This window comes from Hirundo rustica, chromosome 10 (assembly GCF_015227805.2).
Source record: "Hirundo rustica isolate bHirRus1 chromosome 10, bHirRus1.pri.v3, whole genome shotgun sequence".
NCBI classification, from domain to species: Eukaryota; Metazoa; Chordata; class Aves; order Passeriformes; family Hirundinidae; genus Hirundo; species Hirundo rustica.
Window position 1 is genome coordinate 19,144,803 of NC_053459.1, and position 20,912 is coordinate 19,165,714.

A 20,912-nucleotide genomic window follows, 5' to 3' on the forward strand; every position below is an offset into this window, starting at 1 on the left:
GAAGTGTCACCTGTAAAATTTCTACTTTGCCCTACAAAGGAGCACCAGGAAGGTTCACAATGATGTTTTATTTACTCTTTTGAAGAAAGTGTTTTGTGAAGCGATCTAGTTCGTTCTCAAGGTGAATGGCTTTATTTCTGTAAAACAAACAAAAGCAAGGGATTTATTTACTTCAGTGTCCAAACATTCCAAAGGCAGGAGTGACATCAGTGTTTAATTTCCATTCCTCTACTGCCACCCCCAGCATTAAGAAAACGCCAGTGCAGGTTTTTAGAAGGGGTGTGTGTGGCAGATGTTCACCTGACAGTGGTGGTGGATGTCCAGAGCCAGAGCAGCCTTGCAGCAGGTGGAGAGAACAGGAAACTACAGCCGAGGCTGCTTCCAAGTCCCTGAACCACCACCTGCTGAAGTTCCTCCTCTGCAAACACCCAGCACTGGCAGCACGGGTACTGCACTGCATGGCAGCACAGCACAGCTGCTCTCCTCTGCTCTCCTCTGGTGAGGGGGCTTCAGGAAGGTGCCACCCTCAGGTTACTGAGAGGAGACTAAAATTCTGGTCTAAGGCCTGTCTCCCACACAAGGGTAAAGATGATCTAAGAAATAATATTTTTGGAGGTTAGCTGATTCACTGAGGCAGCAGCATATATTTATTTAACTTACCCAGAGCTGTTCTGCACCTGAACTACCCTAGTTCAGAGTAACAGCAAGCACTGATCACTCTGAAGTCAACAGGGCTAAGAGATGTTTGTGGCCAGCCACACCCCGACTTACCTGAGCTGCTTGGAGCTGCTCTGTATGTTCTCCAGCTGATCTATTTCTTTGGAAAGCCTAGCTATTTCTTTTTCCAGGTTTCTCTCAGTAATGTCCACCTGCTGACAGAGCCGAGCAAAAGTAGTGGCCATTTCCCTAAAGTGAAAACAAGTTTATAATCATGATTTACAGAAGTTTCTGCTAAAAAAAATAGTAAGAAATAAAATCTTTTGGCTTTGCAGTGTGCAGAACACAGCATACAAACCTCCAGCTGTTATGGGATTACAGAATTAATGGTATTTCTAAATTAAATAAGAAACCCTCAACACACCAGTCTATGCCTACATTGTGGCAGGCCATTTTCATAGAACATTAACAGGTGCCAGTCTGAGATGGGGCTCTGGCTGTGGCAGGAGGTGCCCGAGCAGCCCCACACTGCCAAGCTCAGTGCCCTGTGCCACACTCAGTGCCCTGCTCACAGGAACACAAGCCCTGTGCAGGGTGAGGAGTGCTCCAGGCCTGCCCACTGAGGCTCCCTATCCTACATCCCTCCTTAGCCATGTGCTCCCAACGTTCCAAGGCTCCTCCTCACACAAAGGGAAAACAAACCCAGCCACCAGCCTGGGCCCAGCACCCAAGCTCTCATGCAGGAGACAAAGCACCCTCTCCTCTCTACTGGAGCACTGGTTTGAGTGCAGCTCTTCATGTCCTCACAGAGCTGCTGGACACAAGGATGGATCTCTTTACTGAAGCGAAACTTTTACTATTCCTTTTTTGTTTGGTTGGGTTTTTTTTTGTTTTCTCTTTCCCAAATACTTTCCCACTTGCCTCTGCTAAAGTAATATCTGACTGATTGTCTTCCTTAGCTTCTTCTTGAATCTATGCGTTTTGATTGACTTATTATTTCAGAGAATCAGGGCTGCTAATGCACCCTCTCGCCCCCAGGGTGCAGAACCCCTCTCCTGTGTAGCTCAGGGAGTAGTTCAGAAAGGCTGTCAAAGTTCATCCCCTGCAGTGCAGAGGAGCCAGGACTGGCTGCTCAGAACTTGCCCACAGCAGCTCCTGGGGCAGAAGCTCTGCTCATCCTTCCAGGCACTGCAAGGGCAGAGCAACTCAGCCTCCACCAGAACCATCTCTCCTGTCACTACTGTAAGGTGCTGGACAAAGTCCCCATCTTCAGAGCACCACACACAGCCACACAGGGGTGCAGGTATTGGCTTTTTCAGGTGGGCATTTTAAAGTCTCTTCCAACCCCTCCCACGACGTGCCAAGGGACTCCAGAGCTGCCAGCATGCAGGGCCAGTGCCAGTGTCCTGTCCCAGCCCGTGTGACACTTACTGCTGCACCTGGTGGCTGCAGTTGGCACTGGTGAGGCTGACGATCATCTGCAGCTTCTCGGTGGCGTAGTTCACAAACTGCTGCTTGAAGGCTCTCTCCTTGGCACGGGTGGTCCAGGTCAGCCTCTCGTACAGGTACAGCAGCCCGTACATGCTCAGGGAGAGCGAGATCAGCTTCCAGCCTATGGCTTTCCAAATCTGAAAAACAAAATCTTCATTAGCTTAAGGAAGTTGCCCTACAGAATAAAAGCTAATTCCACCCATTTTTTAAAAATCAACTCCACAGCCCTTTCACTGGACTTGTTTAGGAAAATAAATGTTTTCTATATTATTACTGCAGAGCAATACAGCTACATTCAAGTGGGCTGGTTCCCAATGGCACAGAGAATGTGCAGGTTACAGAAGCCTTGCTGCTCCTTCCTGAAGGAAGAAGCAAAACTCCAACTAAATTCAACCCAAAGGGGGTACGGTCAGATTACCATTTAATTCAGGCACCGAACACAGATTTATGGCACATGAACATGCCCAGCTATCCTCACAGTGATTAGCCTGGCTTCTCACTATGAGCTGACTGTGGGTATCCGGGGCACTGCACGTGCTCATCTGGCCCCGTGGCACACCCTGTGTTACAGCCCAGGCGGGCCAGAGCAGCTCAGCCCCTGCCATCCCTTCCAGCAGGGAATGTTGCCAGTGCTACTTGCCACTCCACCAACAACGATGATGCTCATGGAGGTCCGGGAGGTCAGCGAGGCTAAACTCAACACCAAAGGAACCATAAAGTCATCCTGGGGCACGCTCTCAGGAGTTATGGCAGGAAGGCTGGCGGCAGACGGGGTGCTGGCTAAAGGACCAGGGATCTAGAAGATGGGAACATGGCAGCCTGAGTCAAAAGCGTTAAGGAACTACACAGATCGGGTTTGTTTTCATATATTCAGGCTTTGATTTACTTGAAGGAAAGCCTTCAGCAGAGAAATCTGAACAAGACTCCTGAGGAGCAGTGGAGGCTTTGACAGTTCCTCCAACAGAGAATCAAGGTCTGTGTAGGGCTGGTTCTGATCCAGATGTTACAAATGGAATACGCTACTCAAAGGGTTCAATCCAAAGGAAAGCCAACTTGTATAACAGCTGCAGAAAGTTTAAAAGGTTTTTAGTTCCATTCTAACCTGAATATAATCCAACAAAAGCAACCCTCACCAAAAAATATTTCACACAATGGATCTAGGGAAAGGTAGCAGGAAGCGCATAAATAGCACTGGCACAGAGTAAAAATCAATATATTCTCATCAAGGTAAAGCAAGGCAGCCCAGGCTCTGAAGGACTCACATGTACGTTTGGATCTGCTAATCCCAGGAGTACTTTCTGAGCTTGTTTAGGACCCAAGAAACGGTTTACAAGAGAAGTCCATCCCAAAGAAAAGTGGAACATGATATCCTCTTGAAAATCTGCACACAGGCTATGACAGTTTAGATCATAGCTAAGGTCAAACTTCCTGCATGGAATTAGCAAGTGGATCTGATCCTGAACACTAGAAGGCAACAATGGCTTCAGATTTTCTAGAAATAAGAACAAATAGTAAAAATGAGTTAACATTAGAAGAAGAACATACTCACAAGCAATTATCTCTGCACTGCTGACCAGCTTTGTCCATTTAGAGAATCTACACTGACCAGCTCATTAATTATTAATTTGTAAAATCAGCAGCATTTCAGCAGAATTGACCTTAACAGAGCAGGGAATTTATTGCTCTGATACAAGAAAACACTCATGAAAATCAACTCACCAAGGAAGCACTGCTGGAAAAAAAGACTCAAATTAATTGAAAGACTTTCTATCAGCGGTCAAAAGATAGGGATGGAGCAAGAAAAAAACCTGATTTATCCATCAATTCTGTGGTGCCACACAGAAAAGGCAACATTATTACATAAGAGGACAGAAGGGCTCACATAATTTCATGATCTTGCTCTGAATCTTTTATGACCAGGAACAGACCAAATAGAGATGGATGTGTAATAAAGTTACTACTTATAAAGGATAAAAAAACCAAACGAGGAGTGCACAAATTCTTTGTGAAATGCACTTTTACATTCCGGGTCTGGAGGGACCTAGGGAGAGCATTATACTGCAGAAACATTTTCTATTAATTAGTGCATTTGGTGTATCTTTTGTGGAAGCCAAATTTAAAATAAGTTTAAAAAAGGATTAGATGAGTTTCCAAAGGACAGGTCCATTACTACTTGCTTAAGCCATTAATCCAGATGCAGTGTAACAGTTCAGAAGTCCCTAAAATGGGGAGGGATTGCTGTATTTACCCTGGTTTATTATTCTTCTCCCCCAGCATCTGTTACCGGTTAGTATCAGAAACAGAGTACTGAGCTAAACACTCAGTCCTGGTCTATCACAGCTTTTCCTTTATAGCATCAACGTTAAGCATGATCAGAAGGAAAATTCTTTTAAAACAGGATTTTCTTAGATTGTCCTTCTTTAAATGTGAAGTGTTACCATTCCTCCTCCCTCCTCCTACCAATCATCTCCTGCTGGGACTGGTGCATTGACTGGTTGACTTCACTGGAGCAGCGCTCAGCCAGGTTCTTTCCCAAACCGTCTTCTATGTGTTTGTTCAGTTCCTGAGGTGTTATAAAGAACACAAGCTCATCAATTTGTATTTAGCCAATCAGTTACATTATATAGAGCAGGAATATGTTACACACTAAGCACTGTTTTTACAGTGGGAACAAAAGCATGTTTCCATGGGAATACCATGCTTTCCAACTGCACACTGGGACTGAAAACCTAACTAAGGTGACACGGGAAAGATTTCCCTAGGACTCTAAACATCAAAAGGCGTAAGAGGCTGTACTTTCAATAACCTGTAACAGTGAAAAGCAAACCACCACCTACTGCCCTGCAAAGCCCTCACTGTGTCATTTGATGGGAGCCAATTCCACTGCTCTGCACAGGGACAAACCCAGCCCAGCAAGTCCCATGGGTCAGGATACTCTGTTGAGGAGAAACAGAACAGACTATCCTGCAATGCAGCGCTCCCAGGGGATCAGCCAGGCTGGAACAGCCTGAGGTGAGCTCAGGTACTTGGAGCATGGTGCTGTTAACACCAAAGTTGTGGGTTTGATCCCTGTATGAGCCATTTAAGAGCTCGACTCAGTGATCCTTGTGGGCCCCTTCCAACTCAGAACATCCTGTGATTCTAGGGGGGAGCTATGGCAGTCATTATCAGCAAAATCTGAGCACAAGAGGCAAACACAGGTATATGTACTTTCATTTAAAGCACTAAGTTTGAGGAAGAATTTATAAAAGTTAAAAATACCCCAAAACCAGTTTTTATTAGAAGTTTTGGGTATTTGCAAACTCATTTTATTTTCGGATTTATTTGATATTAGGAGTAGTGAAAATTATTTATGCAAAGTCTTATTTACTGGAAGCAAAGACTTGAAATTAGGAACTACTCTAGATGCTGAAAAAAATTATCTTCTTTCCAAAAACAAAGCAGAAAATATTTCAACCTTTTTCAGTTTTGTGTAGAGATATGCATGTCAGCAAACAAAAACCCTGCAATGCTCAGTCACATAAAATCAATGCAATTTATAAAAAATACAGAAGTAGAAATAAAGGGAAAGAAAGAGCCTGGCTTCAAAACATTCAAAAAAACTTACTGTCTTATAGAGTTTCAGTACTTGAGGAGAAGGGTGAAAATCAGAATAAAATTCATCAACTAAAACTGAAAGCCGGCAAATCTCATCAGTCATGGCAGAGGAGACCTGGAAGAACACAGGAAATACGTAAAATGCTTCTGCCACCTTTTCCAGACAGAGTGAGAACAGACTACTGCACGAACTGCCCCAAGAAATCAATCACCCGACAGTCAGGAAAGATCACCATTTTAAGCTTTGCTGGGTTTTTTTATGTATTGAAAAAGGAACATTCTGACATTTCAAACATATTTCCTGATGGGTGGGCTCCAAAAGGAGCTGCCTGAGAGAGGAGGCAACACTTGGATCTGGGAAGTTGTTCCCACTGCCTTTACTTACTTTGCTTTCGACTTCCTCCGTAACGCGTCTGATTTTTTCCTTGGTGTCTTCTGTCAAAATGTTCAGCTGATTTCGAACGAAGTCCAGCCTGTCCTTCTGATCCTCTCGCTTTTCCATGGAATGGACTCTACCTCAGCAGAAAGGAAATCACCATCACCACCATGTATTCCCCCAGGAAAGAAACAGGCCCCTAAGCAGGCATGGATCATCCAGCTGATGGTTTCTGAGCAGCCAGGGGAACGCTGAGTGGCACTGGCTGCCCAAAGCAGAGGCACCGCTGCAGAGGGGCTGTACTTCCATGTGCACGAGCATTCCAAGGCTGTGCTGAGCAAACACAACTCAAAACCAGCATCTCGAGGCAGAATTGTTATCACTGTGTAATCACATAATTACAACTAAAAAAGGTGTGGGGAATAGGAGACCTTTAATAACTTGTCCAGCCTGATTTAAAGGGTAAATCTGATCAAACTGCTGCTCACAAACAGCTGCTCCTGAACAGTGACATGAGTCTGATGACCCTGCAAAGCAAAGGGCAGAAACCAACCTTGTCACAAACAAGTCTCCTTAGAATTCCTTGACCCATCACTTAAACAAAAATTCCTGAAAACCTGAAGCAACTTCATCTTGAAGGGCCAGCAGAAATAACAAACAGCAATTCAGACTACGAGGTGTCACCACAGACATTTTGGTTAAGTCAATTGACAGAAAGAAGTAGAATATCAGAATATTTTCAAACATTTCACAGCATGTTTTCCTGGGATCTGACAATGTGAGACAAGTCAGTATGTAAAGAGGCAGTCTGTAAAAACTGATGTATTCAGGCACAGGAGTGTGTTTGACAGCACAGTGGAGTCTGTTGAAACACAAAGACACATTATTGACAGGCAGGAAGGAGATGGATGGGAAGGATTAATCCTGACAGCAAGTTCACTGTGTACAAGAGACACAAGGTGGCAACAAAAGTGAGAAAAAACTGCACACATATGCAAACCTCAAAGGATACATGAAGCTACCAGACAGAGCAGATGAGCTGCTATCATTAGCACTAAAGGATTACAGGAGTGAAGAGAGAATAATGATATTTAAGGATGCAATCTGGAAAGGGCCAGAGGCCAAGGCTCTGTTAGCTTGGGCTCATCTCATTCTTACAGTATTCTAATCACTTGCAAATTAAAGCATCTACATACTTCTTTTTTTTTTTTTTCTTCTCTGTAACTGTGTAATGAGAGTAGAGCAGACCCAAACATCCCCTCTGAAATGTTGGACACCACTATAAAAACTTAACATTTTAAATATTTCTGTAAAAAAGGTTTGAAAACACACAGATTGCACGTCAGTAATGAAGAACACCAAAGTAAACCAAGATCCCTGTAGAGAAGTCATAGACTGAGAACGCAACGGAGTGGGCAAGTGAACAATGGTAAGACGGACATACTGACACACCAGGGAAATTGTCTGTTTCTTACCAAGCAGAAAAGTGAATTTTAAAGTCCACAATGGCCCAAGAAAGTCACCAGCACAGAACTGGCTCCTCAGACGATCTGGACAAACCAAATCCAACCAGCCCTCCAACCCACCTACCTTTTCTCTGCTGCTGCCACGTTTATGGTGTCCATAATGTTTTTCACAGTATCTATTATCTGTTTAGCTCTGATAGTGTGCTGCTCAAACTTGGTTTTCACGGCTGACTGCGAGATACACTCCTGCGAGGGGCCCAAGCCACAACACATTACTGCAATTCCATGCCAACACAATCAGGAATTTCACTGTCAGAAAGCACATGCTGCCAATTTTACCATGAAATTAAACCAGTGGGAAGTAAAAAGGGAGAAAGTATAAAGAAATTAAAAGACAACAGAAACTGAAATCTCAAATGAGTCTATAGCAGCAAATCTGCCTTCGTGTCCATTCACAGTAATGTGCATAGGTTTTAATTCTTTTAAAATAAATGAATAATGTAAAAAAACCAAAACAAACAAACAAAAAAGAAAACTCGGATGGATTCATAAGATAAATCTATCTCTTCAGGAAATCTTCAAAACCATCTATTTGGAATTACAAATGTCAAATAGGAATGCTAGCAATAGGGCCTGGCTTCAGCTTTCTTTGTTGCACTACATAGTCTTGCTTTCAAAAGGCAATTCTGTCAATAAAATTTGACTCTCTCATGTCAATACTGACCATCCAGGAACAAAATACACAATTAGGAATAAGAAACAAGGGTTTTCTCATGGGATAAACAAAAGTTAAGTAGTCCTTAGAACATCAGCTTGTTTGCATACTATTGAAGCGCTAAATAAGTAGAAAATGCTCTAACGATACAATTTCTAATCAATTTTAAATATTGAACAGCAATTCAGAAATACAGGACAGTGAAAGCTCTTGTGTTTGAGGGGAAGAAAGCGAGCAGCTGATTTCCTTAAACCAGATAGATGGGATTTTTAAATTGTTCTCCATCTGTGGGTTCACCTTTCATGGCACAGGTTTAGATTGCTTTTAGAAGACTTGCCTATGACCTTAGCATATGCCGTAATTATGTATTTCAGCTATCTAAAAATAATAGATGAAAACAAAATAAAGAAAATGGGTAACATAATCCCTGTTCCTCGACGAAGCAGATCTAGAAATCAGCAATGAAAGGCCAGAGTTTCTTAAATATCAGCACATTGTAAGAGCTAGACTAGGCACAGAGCAGAGTCTTCCCAATATTAGTGTGTGGTAGATAAAAGGATGACAATCACTCACAACACAATCAGAAAATCCAAGTTAGAGCACTAGGAAAAACACAAAGGTTAGTTAAACAACAGGGAAAGATAAGAGGGGGACAGCAGCAGTTTTGCTGTTAGTCTGTACATAGGTATTTACTGAAACCAAGATAAACTGTGTTTCAACAGTCTAACCAAACCCAGGAACCTTCCAGCCCACTGCCAGCAGCCCAGGACAGTCATTAAGTGCCCAGTCTGCTCTGAATTCCATCCCCAGGCAGTGTAGGGAAGAGCTCTGCAGCAGCTGCCTTGTTCCAGCTCTGCCTTCACCTCCCTCTACAGCCAGGAGTACGGTTCCACCCTGCTTCCCTCCTCCACTGCTTCCCACACCACTTCTTCCAGTAGTTCTGAGAAACTTGAGAAGCACCTCAACCTAAGTCACAGTGGGGTTGGTTTTATGTAGGATATCCTCCAGGCACTACTGCATACAGTGCAGGGCCCAGGCACTTCTTTGCTGTACCTCACTGTAAAATTTCAGCAAATACACTGACCACTTTCAATTATTCCCCAATATAAAAATTCAGAACTGATCCACGAATTCAATGCTTTAAGACTGCCTCTCTCCTTTCCTTTGTTGCAATACAGCTCACATACATAATAGCAACACTTTTTAAAGCTACTACATGAATCTCTAAAATCTTGGATTTCCCCACTGCTTACAAGAGTTTCTAGTAATGCCTGCACCAGTGTTTTTTTAGCAACTTCAACCACCTCGTGCTTTGCAGACAAATGTTTCATCTAGTTTTGGAATAATTTTTGCCCTCACACAAAAGTCTATATAAATCTTACAAGCCTTTCAAAAATAGTCCAAATTTTTCTCATACCATAACTAACTAGCACTGGTGGGTTGTTTCTAGATTTTTTCGGGTTTTTACGATTCTATCTATACTGAGCTCATATCAGCTCTGGAATGAACAGGCTTTCCTATCAGGGAACTGATACCAAAATCAGGAAAGTGGAAGTACTGGAGAAGTAACAGTCCCTCTTCTCAGCCCATATGGAGAAGAGGGAAAAGCTGTCCAATTTTAGTGAAGACAAAAGCAGGGTGAGAGAATCCAGAAGGAGCAAACCCAGCAGATACAGCCAGGAGGAACAAGGCACATGTGGACAGATCTGTGAGGTGACAGATTACTGAGAGATGTGAGCTGGACAAAAAAGTGAGAGATGTTTGGGAAGTCTGAGGAGGGCACCTGAACAGGACAAGGAGCTAAAGGCAAGACAGACTGAGCAGGGGAGGAGTCAGTGTTTGATGAGGACAGACAGAAGCATCTGTGCTCTCATCCCTTCCTTTTCACACACTGGAATGTAATCCAAGATGCTGGGACTTGCAGCTCCTCTGTCAGGAAACAGAGTAACTGCAAAGTGCTTCAGGCAGAAGTGCTTAGGCTGTACTCAGGGCTGCACAGCGCCTGAGTTTGGTCTGGCAGTGCACAAGGCACGGTTATCAGTGAGGATTTCACACAGAAAGTTCTCCCTGCAGTCGGAGATTCCTCATTAATACAGAGCCGAGAGCTGGCAAGCAGAACCAATGCCAACACTATGCTGATGTCAGCTACTTCATCAGCTCAGGTGACAGTAACTTGAGCATTAGGTCTGAAGACTTCAGACCTGGTAAACAATTTCAGTCTTAGTCTTGCTTTAAAAGCACAGAAACTGTAACTTAGGAAACTGGCACAAAACCTGAATGTGAAAGAGCCTGCAACAGCAAGCGCTGAAAATTTAAATCGCTTTGGCAATCTTAACTCAGCGCAGTTGTCATTCTCTTTAAATGATGGGATCACACCCCTATTCAAAGCCGTTAATAATGACTTTAGGATGAAACACAGCTGAGCAGGGTAAAACACTACAGAATCCACCCTCTCTTGGAGTAAGGTGTGCAGCAAATGTAACACATTGTGAAAGAAGAAAAGAGGTTGAATTAAGGCCATGCAGTGCTGCCACAGAATTGTCCTTGTCCCAGCCTCTGCCACAGAAACTTGTCAAGGTTGTGATCCTGTGACAGATGTTTCTCATTGTTGTGGCCAACTTGAGTCTGTGACATCTGATTTACAGTTGTGCTGAGCACACACAGCACCACATCATTTAATAAATCATCATTCATCTTCACATTGAAATATTCTAAGCATTGAGTGCTTAACAGTAATTTTAAGAGATTTTGTCAAAAAAGCTTTGGGTACAGCAGATGGCAAAATCCAATAAAGAACAATAACTGATTTAGAAGCTTGATTTCCCCTTTTTTTCCTGCTAGCTCAAAGTTTCCTACTATGGTTCTGAGGATGAAAATTGCAAAAAACATTCGCATTTGACTACAGCTAGTGACACAAGAAATGTCTCATGGAGCCAGGCCCTGCCAGTACCCTGAACCCATCATTTCAACACTTCAGTCACCTATCATATGAGTGTGGATAAGGATTAAATTTAGTCTGACATTCTCTTGCTTATGCAAGACCAAATCAAGCTATTATTTTAAAACCTTTCTGATATACACTCATCACTACATAATTCAGTTTTGCTAAGGTTAAATGTGTTTGTTGTAATGCAAGAACAAGCACTTTTCAGAGGCAGTTTGATTTTTTTTAAAAAAACTCTTACACAAAACCACTGAGGGATACCCAAGAGGCCTCCTTAAGATATCCAACAATGGCTTTAGTTAATTAAAGTTATCAAATTTGCAAGTCAAATGGATCCTATCAAAGAAACCACTCAACTGTCTACTTGTGTAGAAACTGTCAACTCCAACTATGAATACGGCTAAACTGAGGTGGAAGGGTGGATTCTGTACAGCACAAAGGATGCAAGGAGAGCGTTACTACCCAGAGTAACAGAGCTAAGGGGTACAAAATGTTGATAGATTCAAAACTCTGGCTTTAGAAATGAAAGCAAATTTTTAGAATTACATTGATGAAAATTAATTTCTTGCTGCAAACATTCACCAGCATTTGGCTGTAAGTGATACACATTTCAAGATGTGCAATTTCTTCTTACATAGACTATATTGGTCCTGAGATCTCAAAACATGAGCTAAGAGTTTTGGTCCCTTCCCTCATTGATATAATTCTCCTTTCCAACAACTCCCTGCTACTCAAGATGAGAAGGTTTGAACAGAACCCACAGAAAATGCATAGCTGCAGATGGTTTAAATACCTTACACTCCTCCCCTTGCTAATATGGGTAATGCTCAGTATAATTAAGCTAAGCATAAGAAAAAAGCTTCCTTTACAATAAAAACCAGGCAGTCTAAAAAGCCCTTCATAAATACCTCAAATATCTGCTCAAAATGCTGAAATTCCTGGAATCTTGTTTGAAATCCTTCAGCAAGTGCTCCACCTGTGAAACAACAAATCATAAGGAAGACAGCAGGGACTGCATCTTAAATATATTGATCAGGTTTTAGAGTGTTTTTCTGTATTTGAGGAAAAGCAGCAATTCCTACACACCACCCTCTGGCATTCCTTGGGCCTTTTGTCTCCTGGCACTCAGAACTTCTTTTGCTGAAACGAAAAAGATGCGATTCCTTGCTTCTACAGGATCAATCACTTTGAGCTCATCGACCAGGAAAGTCAGACAGCGCTCCATGTGCTGCCTACGCACCTAAGGGAAAGGGAAAAAGCTCATGAAAGAAAGGCAAAAACTGAGCCATCAACACATCACAGATGCTGAACCACCCCTCTGACAGCAGATGCCTGCCAACCCTACAGAGGCAGCAGCTGCTTTCACTCCTTCAAACAGATCTGGACACAACAATACTTCCTCCTACAATCGTATTTACGTAAGTCAGAGATCTCAGCCAGTTACTGGGGCAAACCCTTCACTCCCCATACATGGAGAAATGATTCTCACTGCAAGCTGGCTGCTGTTGGGAAAATCTGAAGATCCAAACTGTTCCCATCTAATGCTGCACTTTCCCAGATACTCTGTGCAGGTATAAATGTATAACTGTGCCCTCAGGGTGCACTATCACTGCAGAAACAAAAGGTAGTACAAATAGGAATAAAAACCAAGCTTAACTGTGGAGGAAAAAGGTGCTAAAGAAGTCCCCCATTTTATTACCTGCCTGCATATACAGTAATTTGAATTGCAAGTTGTTTTTTGCTTGAAACGAGGAATAGGTTATTTCCATTTTCTGACCATGTAACTTAGCCTTTTATTAATAAGACAAAGCTGGTGTTTCCATATTAATACATATTAATTAACTGTCAACCCATGTAAGAGCCATCAATTCACTCACATCTTCCATGTACTCTGGTTCTGATGCAGAGGCATCCCATCTATTATTGAGGATGAAGATGTTTGGCTTGGAAAGACGTTCGTTCACTTTATGGAAAAAATGTTTCTCCTAAGAATTAAAGCACAAACAGAAATTTCCCTAGACATCCAAACCAGAGTAAAGCATTCTTCTCTAACAGATTCTGGAATTTATCCAGCTTTTAAAAAGATTATAATAAAGAACTCACCAGTATTAAAACCCACAGATATCCAGCACAAAACAGGCTTGGGGTAGCTCAAAAGTCACCAAATGTCTTAAAACTGATGTCAGTGCTAAAAATCAGATGCTGTAACTTTCCTTAAAATTGGTAAAAATACCAACTAAGAAAACTTCCAAAAAATAGTTCATAAAACACTGATGTCTAACTAAAGCAATGAAGTCTCCCTTACCTGAAGCATCAAGATGCTCCTGCTGACCTGTAAAATCTGGTTTTATATCCAGATAACAAATACATCATCTAACTATTCTTCAGCTAGGCAACATGAGCTTGAACTACAGAGAACACTTCCTGCATGAGGAGGTATGGTTGAGACACAGCAAAAAAAGTCATTGATGCGTGTCTTAATTTAACAAAATCAGGTGTATTTAAGCCTCTTGCCTGCACCTACCACCCATTATTGGTTTTTGCAGAGTCATAATGGGCAAGTCGTGATGGAGTGAGTCCCCACTCAGCAACGCTGAAACAGAAGGGATGCCTGGGCTGCCATAAACTTTTCCAGATTGCAGCAGGACACCACGACATATCCTGCACACAGCACTGGAGATCCATTATTCTCCATCAGCTGAGAATAAGCATGTGCAAACCAGATCACTGCTGCAGAAATCAGAATTTTGTCTGAGGAGAATTTATGAGGGAACAGTAGAAGAATCACATTTTCACAAACAAAATCTCTGGCAGTGTGGCAGAATAATGCCAAGTATTCTCAAAACTTATGGCAAGAGGGAAAAACAATGCTTAAGGAGGATGAGAACATAGTTCTCAAAAGCTTTATCTGCAGGATAACTTATGTTATCTACACAGCGATGAGATGTTCACTGAACTAATTTTTCTTTTTCCTTTAATTAAAACACCCCAACAACTGTGTTACACACATTATGTAAACAACTTACAGATTTTGTCCATACTGAAAGCCTAGAAGTGTCACTCGTATGACATAATAGAGAAGATATGGCCACAGTGGTGCCAAATCCGCTTTGCCTTGAATGTTTTCAGAATTTTCTTTTTCTTCTGAATCACATCTCTTGTATTTGACTTTTTGTGGACTTAGCTCAGAGGATGGAACACAATGTTTTTAAACTTATATTCTTTCTCAGGCTTCTACCAAACTATTCTAATTTGCTAGAATGCAAAGAAATACTGTCTTTGCACACTCAGCTCTGTCTTGTATTAAAAAGTGTCTCAACAGTTAAAAAGTTCAGACCTTTCAGCTCAGAGCTATGCTCAGAACAACCAGAGAATATTATTTGTCTGCAGTAGGCTTAATAAAAATCAAGAATTTTCTCAGTAGCATTTCTATGTATTCTGGTAGTCACACTTGCAATAACTTAGTAAACTTTTTATTCTCAGCATCCACAACACTTAGTTTAGTCAAAAATGGAGATCACTACAAAATTACACCAAATTTCTGATCTTGTATTTTGATAATCACAACAGCTCCTCTGGCTACCTTAAATGTTCTCCTCCTACAAGTGCTACAATACTTAGGCTGCAAGGTTCAGAGAACTCTTGTCTCTCCTGAAACAAGGCTTTACAGAACTAAGACATTAAAATATCTTCAGCTCTCCACACTGCACAGAACCCTGACTGCAAACACCTTCCTCAGAAGAAACCCAGCCCACTGAGGGGAACCTGCAGCACCCATTCTCAACACAAGGTGTGCCAAGGGAATTCACCCTCTCCTGAGAGAGGAACAAGACAGGAACTCACCTCCACCTAGTCTGTATATTTTACTGAACTTACGGAGTATTTCTGGATATGAAATACTCCATAATTTCTCTGATAATTAATACAAGTGCTTTCAGGTAACAAATACCAACAAATTGCAAGGCAAGACAAGCACCTCATCACCCATTTATCAAAAACACAACTGAACTGGAAAGGACAGTTATGATGCTCAAGGCAGAGAAAGCCAAGCCAGTAAGAAATTTAAATTTCCTTCTCCTTTCCCTAGTGAGGGATATACATAATTTCTTGCCTCCCACCCCCAAATCCTATTCACAAGATCTAAGTGCAGTGATTCACCTCCTGTAAAGGTCTCAGCTATTCTGGTTATGGAACTCCTGAATATTTAAATGAAGAAGTAACATAAAATCATTGCACATCATACCGTGTTCATGAGAGTTGATTCAGAATTGGCAACCAGCACAAACACATCAGCATCTAAGCAGAACTTGTCAATCCAGCTGTCCAGTTCTGTAGTGACATCTGTGCCAGGGCTGTCGAGAACAAAAAAACCAAACTCTTATTTATACAGCAAAAAAGTAGTTGATTTTTATAAACTGATAAAAATAGAGTGGAAATGCCTAAGGGCCCTGCAAGAAGTTACAGAGGTTTGTATGTTGAGGCTGATGCCTACCTCAGACTTAAGGTAAACACTCCACAAGCCAATTACCATCTAGAATTTATCAGTCCCTTGATCATTAGACTACCTACTCGTTCCAAAATGCAATTTCTGATTAGTAAGTATGCACATATAATTAACTGCCAAGTGAAGCGACAGGCAGTCCATCTGAAACCCAAACAGCCTCACACAATGGCTCCCCTCCTCAGATCATAATTTTAATCAGAAGAGACTGTAGTTTTAATTTTTTTTTCATTAATATAGTCCAAGTTAAAAGCAATATGCTATGCAAGCTGTTCATTTAAGAAGAAACCAAAACGAAGCTAAAACTACAGTGCTATCCGTTAAAAGAAAATCAAGTGGAATATGAGCATTAAATCATGTTTGCAATTTAATAATTTAATTAGTTTATAATAATTTGATAAAATAATAATTAAAATAATAAATTATTGCTGGTTCAAACTTTCTCAATTTAACAGTAAAAGGATGATTTGCTCTTTTCAAGTACCTACTCTCTCAGAATATATGCTCTTTTCTTTTTCCTTTACTTTTTACCTTTAGCAACAGAGGCTGTGCAGATCCAAGATCATGGACCCATGACAATAATAACAAACTCCCAGTAATTTCAAAGTACAAGACAGAGATGGAAAAAAGCCCACTGCAATTTATTAGAATACACACTGAGCATTGTTTTCTCAAAGAAAACGTGCTTGAAAATTCACTGACCTAGTGTGAATTACTCTCAAATTTATTTATTTATTTATTGATTGATTTACACATCAGGTACAGATCACCTGACGGTCTGAAAAGCAACTACCAGGTTATAATACAGTGGCCAGAAATAATGGCATTTGGCATGGACAAAGCAAGCACTTCCAGAATTCTTTCAACACATCAACACATAGGAAATGTCAGCCTAACACAGGGCACACACAGCTGACACAGCCACAACCACATTTTGAGGTCACCCATTACTTTGCTACGTAGGCACTCTTATCAGAAGCTTTTAAAAATGAAGTCCACATTGTTTATACTTCACATGATCAGTTTGAAGCGTTTCAAGAAAGGAAATGGGCAAAAGGTTGTTGCTGCAACAACCCCTATTCACACTTTATACTGTTTGTTTTAAAGGTAGAGTATCCTCAGCCAAAAGCTATTCCCTTTTCCAGCTCAGTCACAAGACACTTGTCTGTTCCAACTGCTACAAGGGCAGAATCAGGAGGGTGATGACAAGCAGTACGTACGAGAGAACAAACTCTGTATTTGCAAACAAAAAAGCCTTTCAAGAATTTTGAATCCAAACCAATCTCTTTTCTAAACATTGTAATGGCTAATATCCTTAAGAAAATATTTACTAAAACAGGAAAATACCTGTCCACTATAACCAAATCATCTCTCAGCAGGGCACACTTTGACTTGGGCCAAAAGACATGGACGAGACAGCCAGCCTTCAAATCTTTATCCATGTGAAGTGCATGAGCCAGCTGATTGACTGTCTAGAGAGAGCATTAAAGAGAAGACAAACATCAATATGCACCTCAAACAAGTCTGTAACCCAGTCTAATTCAGTTCTCAAGGAAACTTGGACAGGATCTATCTTGAACAGGGTAACAGAGTTCATACTTTGTTCTGGTGAATAGCTGTGACTTTTTTTTAAGCTCTTCAACTCACCAGCATCTAAAGAAGAAGCTGTGCCTTGAAACTCAGACAAGAGTTTCTTTTGAGGCACCAATGTTCCCTACGGAGCATCATCATGAATTTGCCTCAGAGGTTTAACATAGCAGTGTAAGCAGTTCAATAAGATGAGCACCCTAAGTCCAAGTGAAGGGCACATTCCAAACCCTCTATCAGTAACAGGACTCACTTAGTCCTATAAAAATAAATCACTCAACACATGCTATGCTACAGTGAGACACACATTAGTTTTTTCTCTAGAACAGCCAAGAAGAACTGTGGAGCAGAGCACTTTCATTAGTTCCTTTTTCCCTCCTAAATAAGAACTTAAAAATGCAGAATGAGTGAGCCTCATACTTTTGTAGGACTTGAAACTGTTGTTAAAAGAGACCCTTTGAGAATCAGCTCCTGTGAAAATTAGCATGAAATCATCCAACAAATGTACCTTGACACTCTTCTTTTCATCTGATCCTTCTGTCATAAGATAAGCCTTATCTCCATCAGTCCCTTCCACACTGAGGAAGCAGTTTGTTGTATGGCCAATCCCGCTGGGAAGTACTTTATCCCACAGCATTGCATTAATGACTGAACTTTTCCCACTGCTTGTTCTAGAGGGATAGAAAACAAAAGCACTTTGAGCAGAGCACAGCAGCATCAAACACACCTTTGTGCTGAACTGAATGCACCCCCATTGGAGTGCATCAGCCCCACAGAGCAGAAGCAGGTTTGGGTACAGAGGAGAGAGTGGGGAGCGCTCACTCAGAGGAACTGGTCACCAACTCCACCCTCTGCAACAACTTCCAGTCCTCAGCAGTGTCCTACTTTGCACTAAGCCTCTACCCCTCACCCAGAAATATCTGGGGTTTAACTATTACACAACAGCATGAAGTTACATAGACAGTCACTCGTTTTTGGGCTACTTCCAGAAAAAGTTCAGTGCTCGCTGTAGAACAGTTCACAAATTGATTCAAAATGCCAGATGGTGAGCTGAGTTCTCTTTTTCCTTCCTCAGAACTTTTTCCCTTTGCAAAGGGGAAACTTTTATCACACATCACAGCTCGTATTCAACTTCTAACTTTTTGAAATATCAAGGCTAAGATATAACTAATTTCCTTATTCCAGAACTTTTTATAGTTTTTCTTTAAATTCTTAAAATACTTTCAGGAAAATGTACTATTGTACATGGTTTTTTTTGCTAATACTATTACAGAAGTGTTAGAACCATGAAAATTCACACTCCAAAACTGTGTAACCACATGTTTAAATGTAAGCACAGAAAAATCAATTGCCCTGAAATAAAGTGGACTAGCAGACCACATTGTTACTGCTACCCTTAAAATCACCACAGGAATCTGTCAGACTAATGTTACAACCAACCAGACAACCATCTCTGTTTCTCTTCAGCTGCTTATATATAGACAGAAACATGAACAGATCCAAGTTTAGTTCTTCAGCATTTCTGATCAAATATATAAAGTCCTCAGCAGGAACAGTCCAGAACAAAAAGAATATATTAAAAAACCAAAACCACCAGCTTAAAAAAAGCCATTCTGGAGTACAGGACCACCTCTGACCTTCCCAAGTAAAAAAAAAAAAAAAAAAAAAAAAAAATTAAGTACTGGTAATTTCATTCATTACCTGCCAAAAAATGCCACTTTCATGTGTCTCCGTGAGAGCACCTCTCCAATGACTGCCAGCTTTTTTTTATATTCTAGGATTTTTGCTAGTTCATCTTCCGTTGCTATCTGATCAAGCTCTGGGTTCTTGTATGTGGCTACACACAGAAAGGAGAAACATAAAAGCAATCAGAGAATGTGTTCAGTGATAAAAGGTGTAAGTAATCAGCACTTAACACACCAACTGCAAATTTTAATTACAGTGGTTAAACGAACCAAGCAAAATCCCACTACACACACTGATACCAGCTCTTATCATTCCACAGCTCCGCCACAAGCATTGGTGAAATCACAACATAAATCACATCAGATCAATCACCAATCCAACCACTGATCCACCAGCCCTGTGAACACAGCCTGATAGGCTCACTTGCCCAGTTCCCTGGGACACTTGATTCTTTCAGGAAGGAAAGCCAGGACCTCTCATGGCTACACCAGCTCAGCTGGGCTGTCTTCCCCCTGCAGAGCTCACTGGGATGATGAGCAACCAACTCTGTGTGGCCACACACATTCCACACTGCTAAAATCTCTGAGGGTGTGACTAGTGGTTCCCTGCATTGCATCACTGATGCACATCTCTGCTGAAAAATGGCAGAAACTGTCCTTCCTTCTTTGCAAAAGAAACCGCCAAAGAACTACAGGAGCAGGGTGGTTAAGCTTTCACCCTCACAGAAAGGAGAGCAGGCTGCCAGTACAAGTGACTTAATCAGCTTTTCAGGTATGTAGCCATGCCAGGCATTCCTTCCAGCACAATCTGAGAAAAAAACCCCCTAGTATCGAATGAAAAATGTGACTGTTTCTGAAGGTGCATGTTTATACAAACAGCACAGTAACAGACAACATAAGGTACGTTATGCTGCTGTAAAACATACTACAAACAAAGCACAAGGCTCTCGTGTTTAAGGGGAAAGCTCACCTTCCACAAAGGCTGCTCCCTCAGTGACATAGTCCAGCAGCTGGTCGAAGATGGCAGTGATGGTCTTTTTGGCCAGCACAAAGTGCTTCAGTGGAGAGACAAATGCTTCTGCCATGCTGCAGCTGCAAGGAAAGGTTCATAAAGTGACCAAACACTCGGTACACTCAGCTAATTAAAACTCATACCCTGCTCACACAGCCATTAAGAAACAAAACAAAACAAAAACGCACGAAACCCCAAACCAAAGCTCTAAACTCCGAAGGGCAGTAAGCTCAGTGTGCGCTGTTTACTCTGATCTCTGCCTGCCACAAGCGCCAAGAGCGGCTGGCGAAACTCGGGGACAGGTTCGAACCGATCTGCTGCTGTCTGTGCCGGAAACACGAGGCTTTCCCCTCGTCAAACACGGCTCCCGCCTCCCCGCCGGCCAGCGAGGACGGGCCCCGCTCCCTCCCGGAGCCCCGGCTCGGCGGGGTCAGGCCGAGGGGCCGCGGCGGCCCCAGTCCTCAAGGTGCCTCCCTCAGCCCCTCTCTCTCACGGAGCCTCGGCTCAGCGCCGGTCCCTCACAGAGCTCTGACTCGGCTCCGGTCCCGCATGGAGCCTGGGCTGAGCCCCAGTCCCTCACGGAGCCTCGGCTCGGCGCGGGTCCCGCACGGAGGTTTGGCTCGGCCCCGGTCTCTCACGAAACCCTCGCTCGCCCCGGTCTCTCACGGAGCCCTGGCATAGCCTCGGTCCCTCACTGAGCCCCCGCTCTCCCCTAGTCTCTCACAGAGCTCCCGGTCCCGGCCCCTGTCCCTCACGGAGCCCCGCCGGCCCCGGCCGTGCCCGTCACCGCCGCCGCCGGGACGGGGGCCGTCACTTCCCGTTCCTCCTCCCATGACCCCGCGCCCGCGCGGGCACCGCCATGTTCAGTGCGGGCTGAGGGC

General features: G+C 42.5%; 1 protein-coding gene across 1 annotated transcript; it reads right to left on the reverse strand.

Annotated features, from left to right (window-relative positions):
- Positions 1-53: 53 nt before the first annotated feature.
- Positions 54-20,862, reverse strand: MFN1 (mitofusin 1). The gene is made up of 18 exons (XM_040073924.2): positions 20,756-20,862; positions 19,990-20,111; positions 19,036-19,171; positions 17,843-18,005; positions 17,095-17,219; positions 15,490-15,598; positions 13,124-13,231; positions 12,333-12,486; positions 12,155-12,222; positions 7,712-7,833; positions 6,131-6,257; positions 5,756-5,860; positions 4,609-4,711; positions 3,411-3,640; positions 2,789-2,944; positions 2,089-2,285; positions 772-906; positions 54-137 (listed from the first exon to the last, which is right to left on the reverse strand). Exons 2-18 carry the CDS (start codon positions 20,102-20,104, stop codon positions 68-70), a joined length of 2,223 nt encoding a protein of 740 aa, XP_039929858.1. The 5' UTR covers positions 20,105-20,111; positions 20,756-20,862; the 3' UTR covers positions 54-67.
- Between the last annotated feature and the right edge of the window lie 50 nt (positions 20,863-20,912).

What these genes read in the sequence shown, in the direction of transcription:
- MFN1 (XM_040073924.2), bottom strand. Translation starts at nt 20,104, where the DNA reads ATGGCAGAAGCATTTGTCTCTCCACTGAAGCACTTTGTGCTGGCCAAA. An exon ending in AAAGTGGCATTTTTTGGCAG is followed by an intron (nt 18,006 to 19,035) that starts GTAATGAATGAA and finishes CTATCCCTCTAG; the next exon opens with AACAAGCAGTGGGAAAAGTT. An exon ending in CGGAGGAAGTCGAAAGCAAA is followed by an intron (nt 5,861 to 6,130) that starts GTAAGTAAAGGC and finishes GTGTTCTTCCAG; the next exon opens with GTCTCCTCTGCCATGACTGA.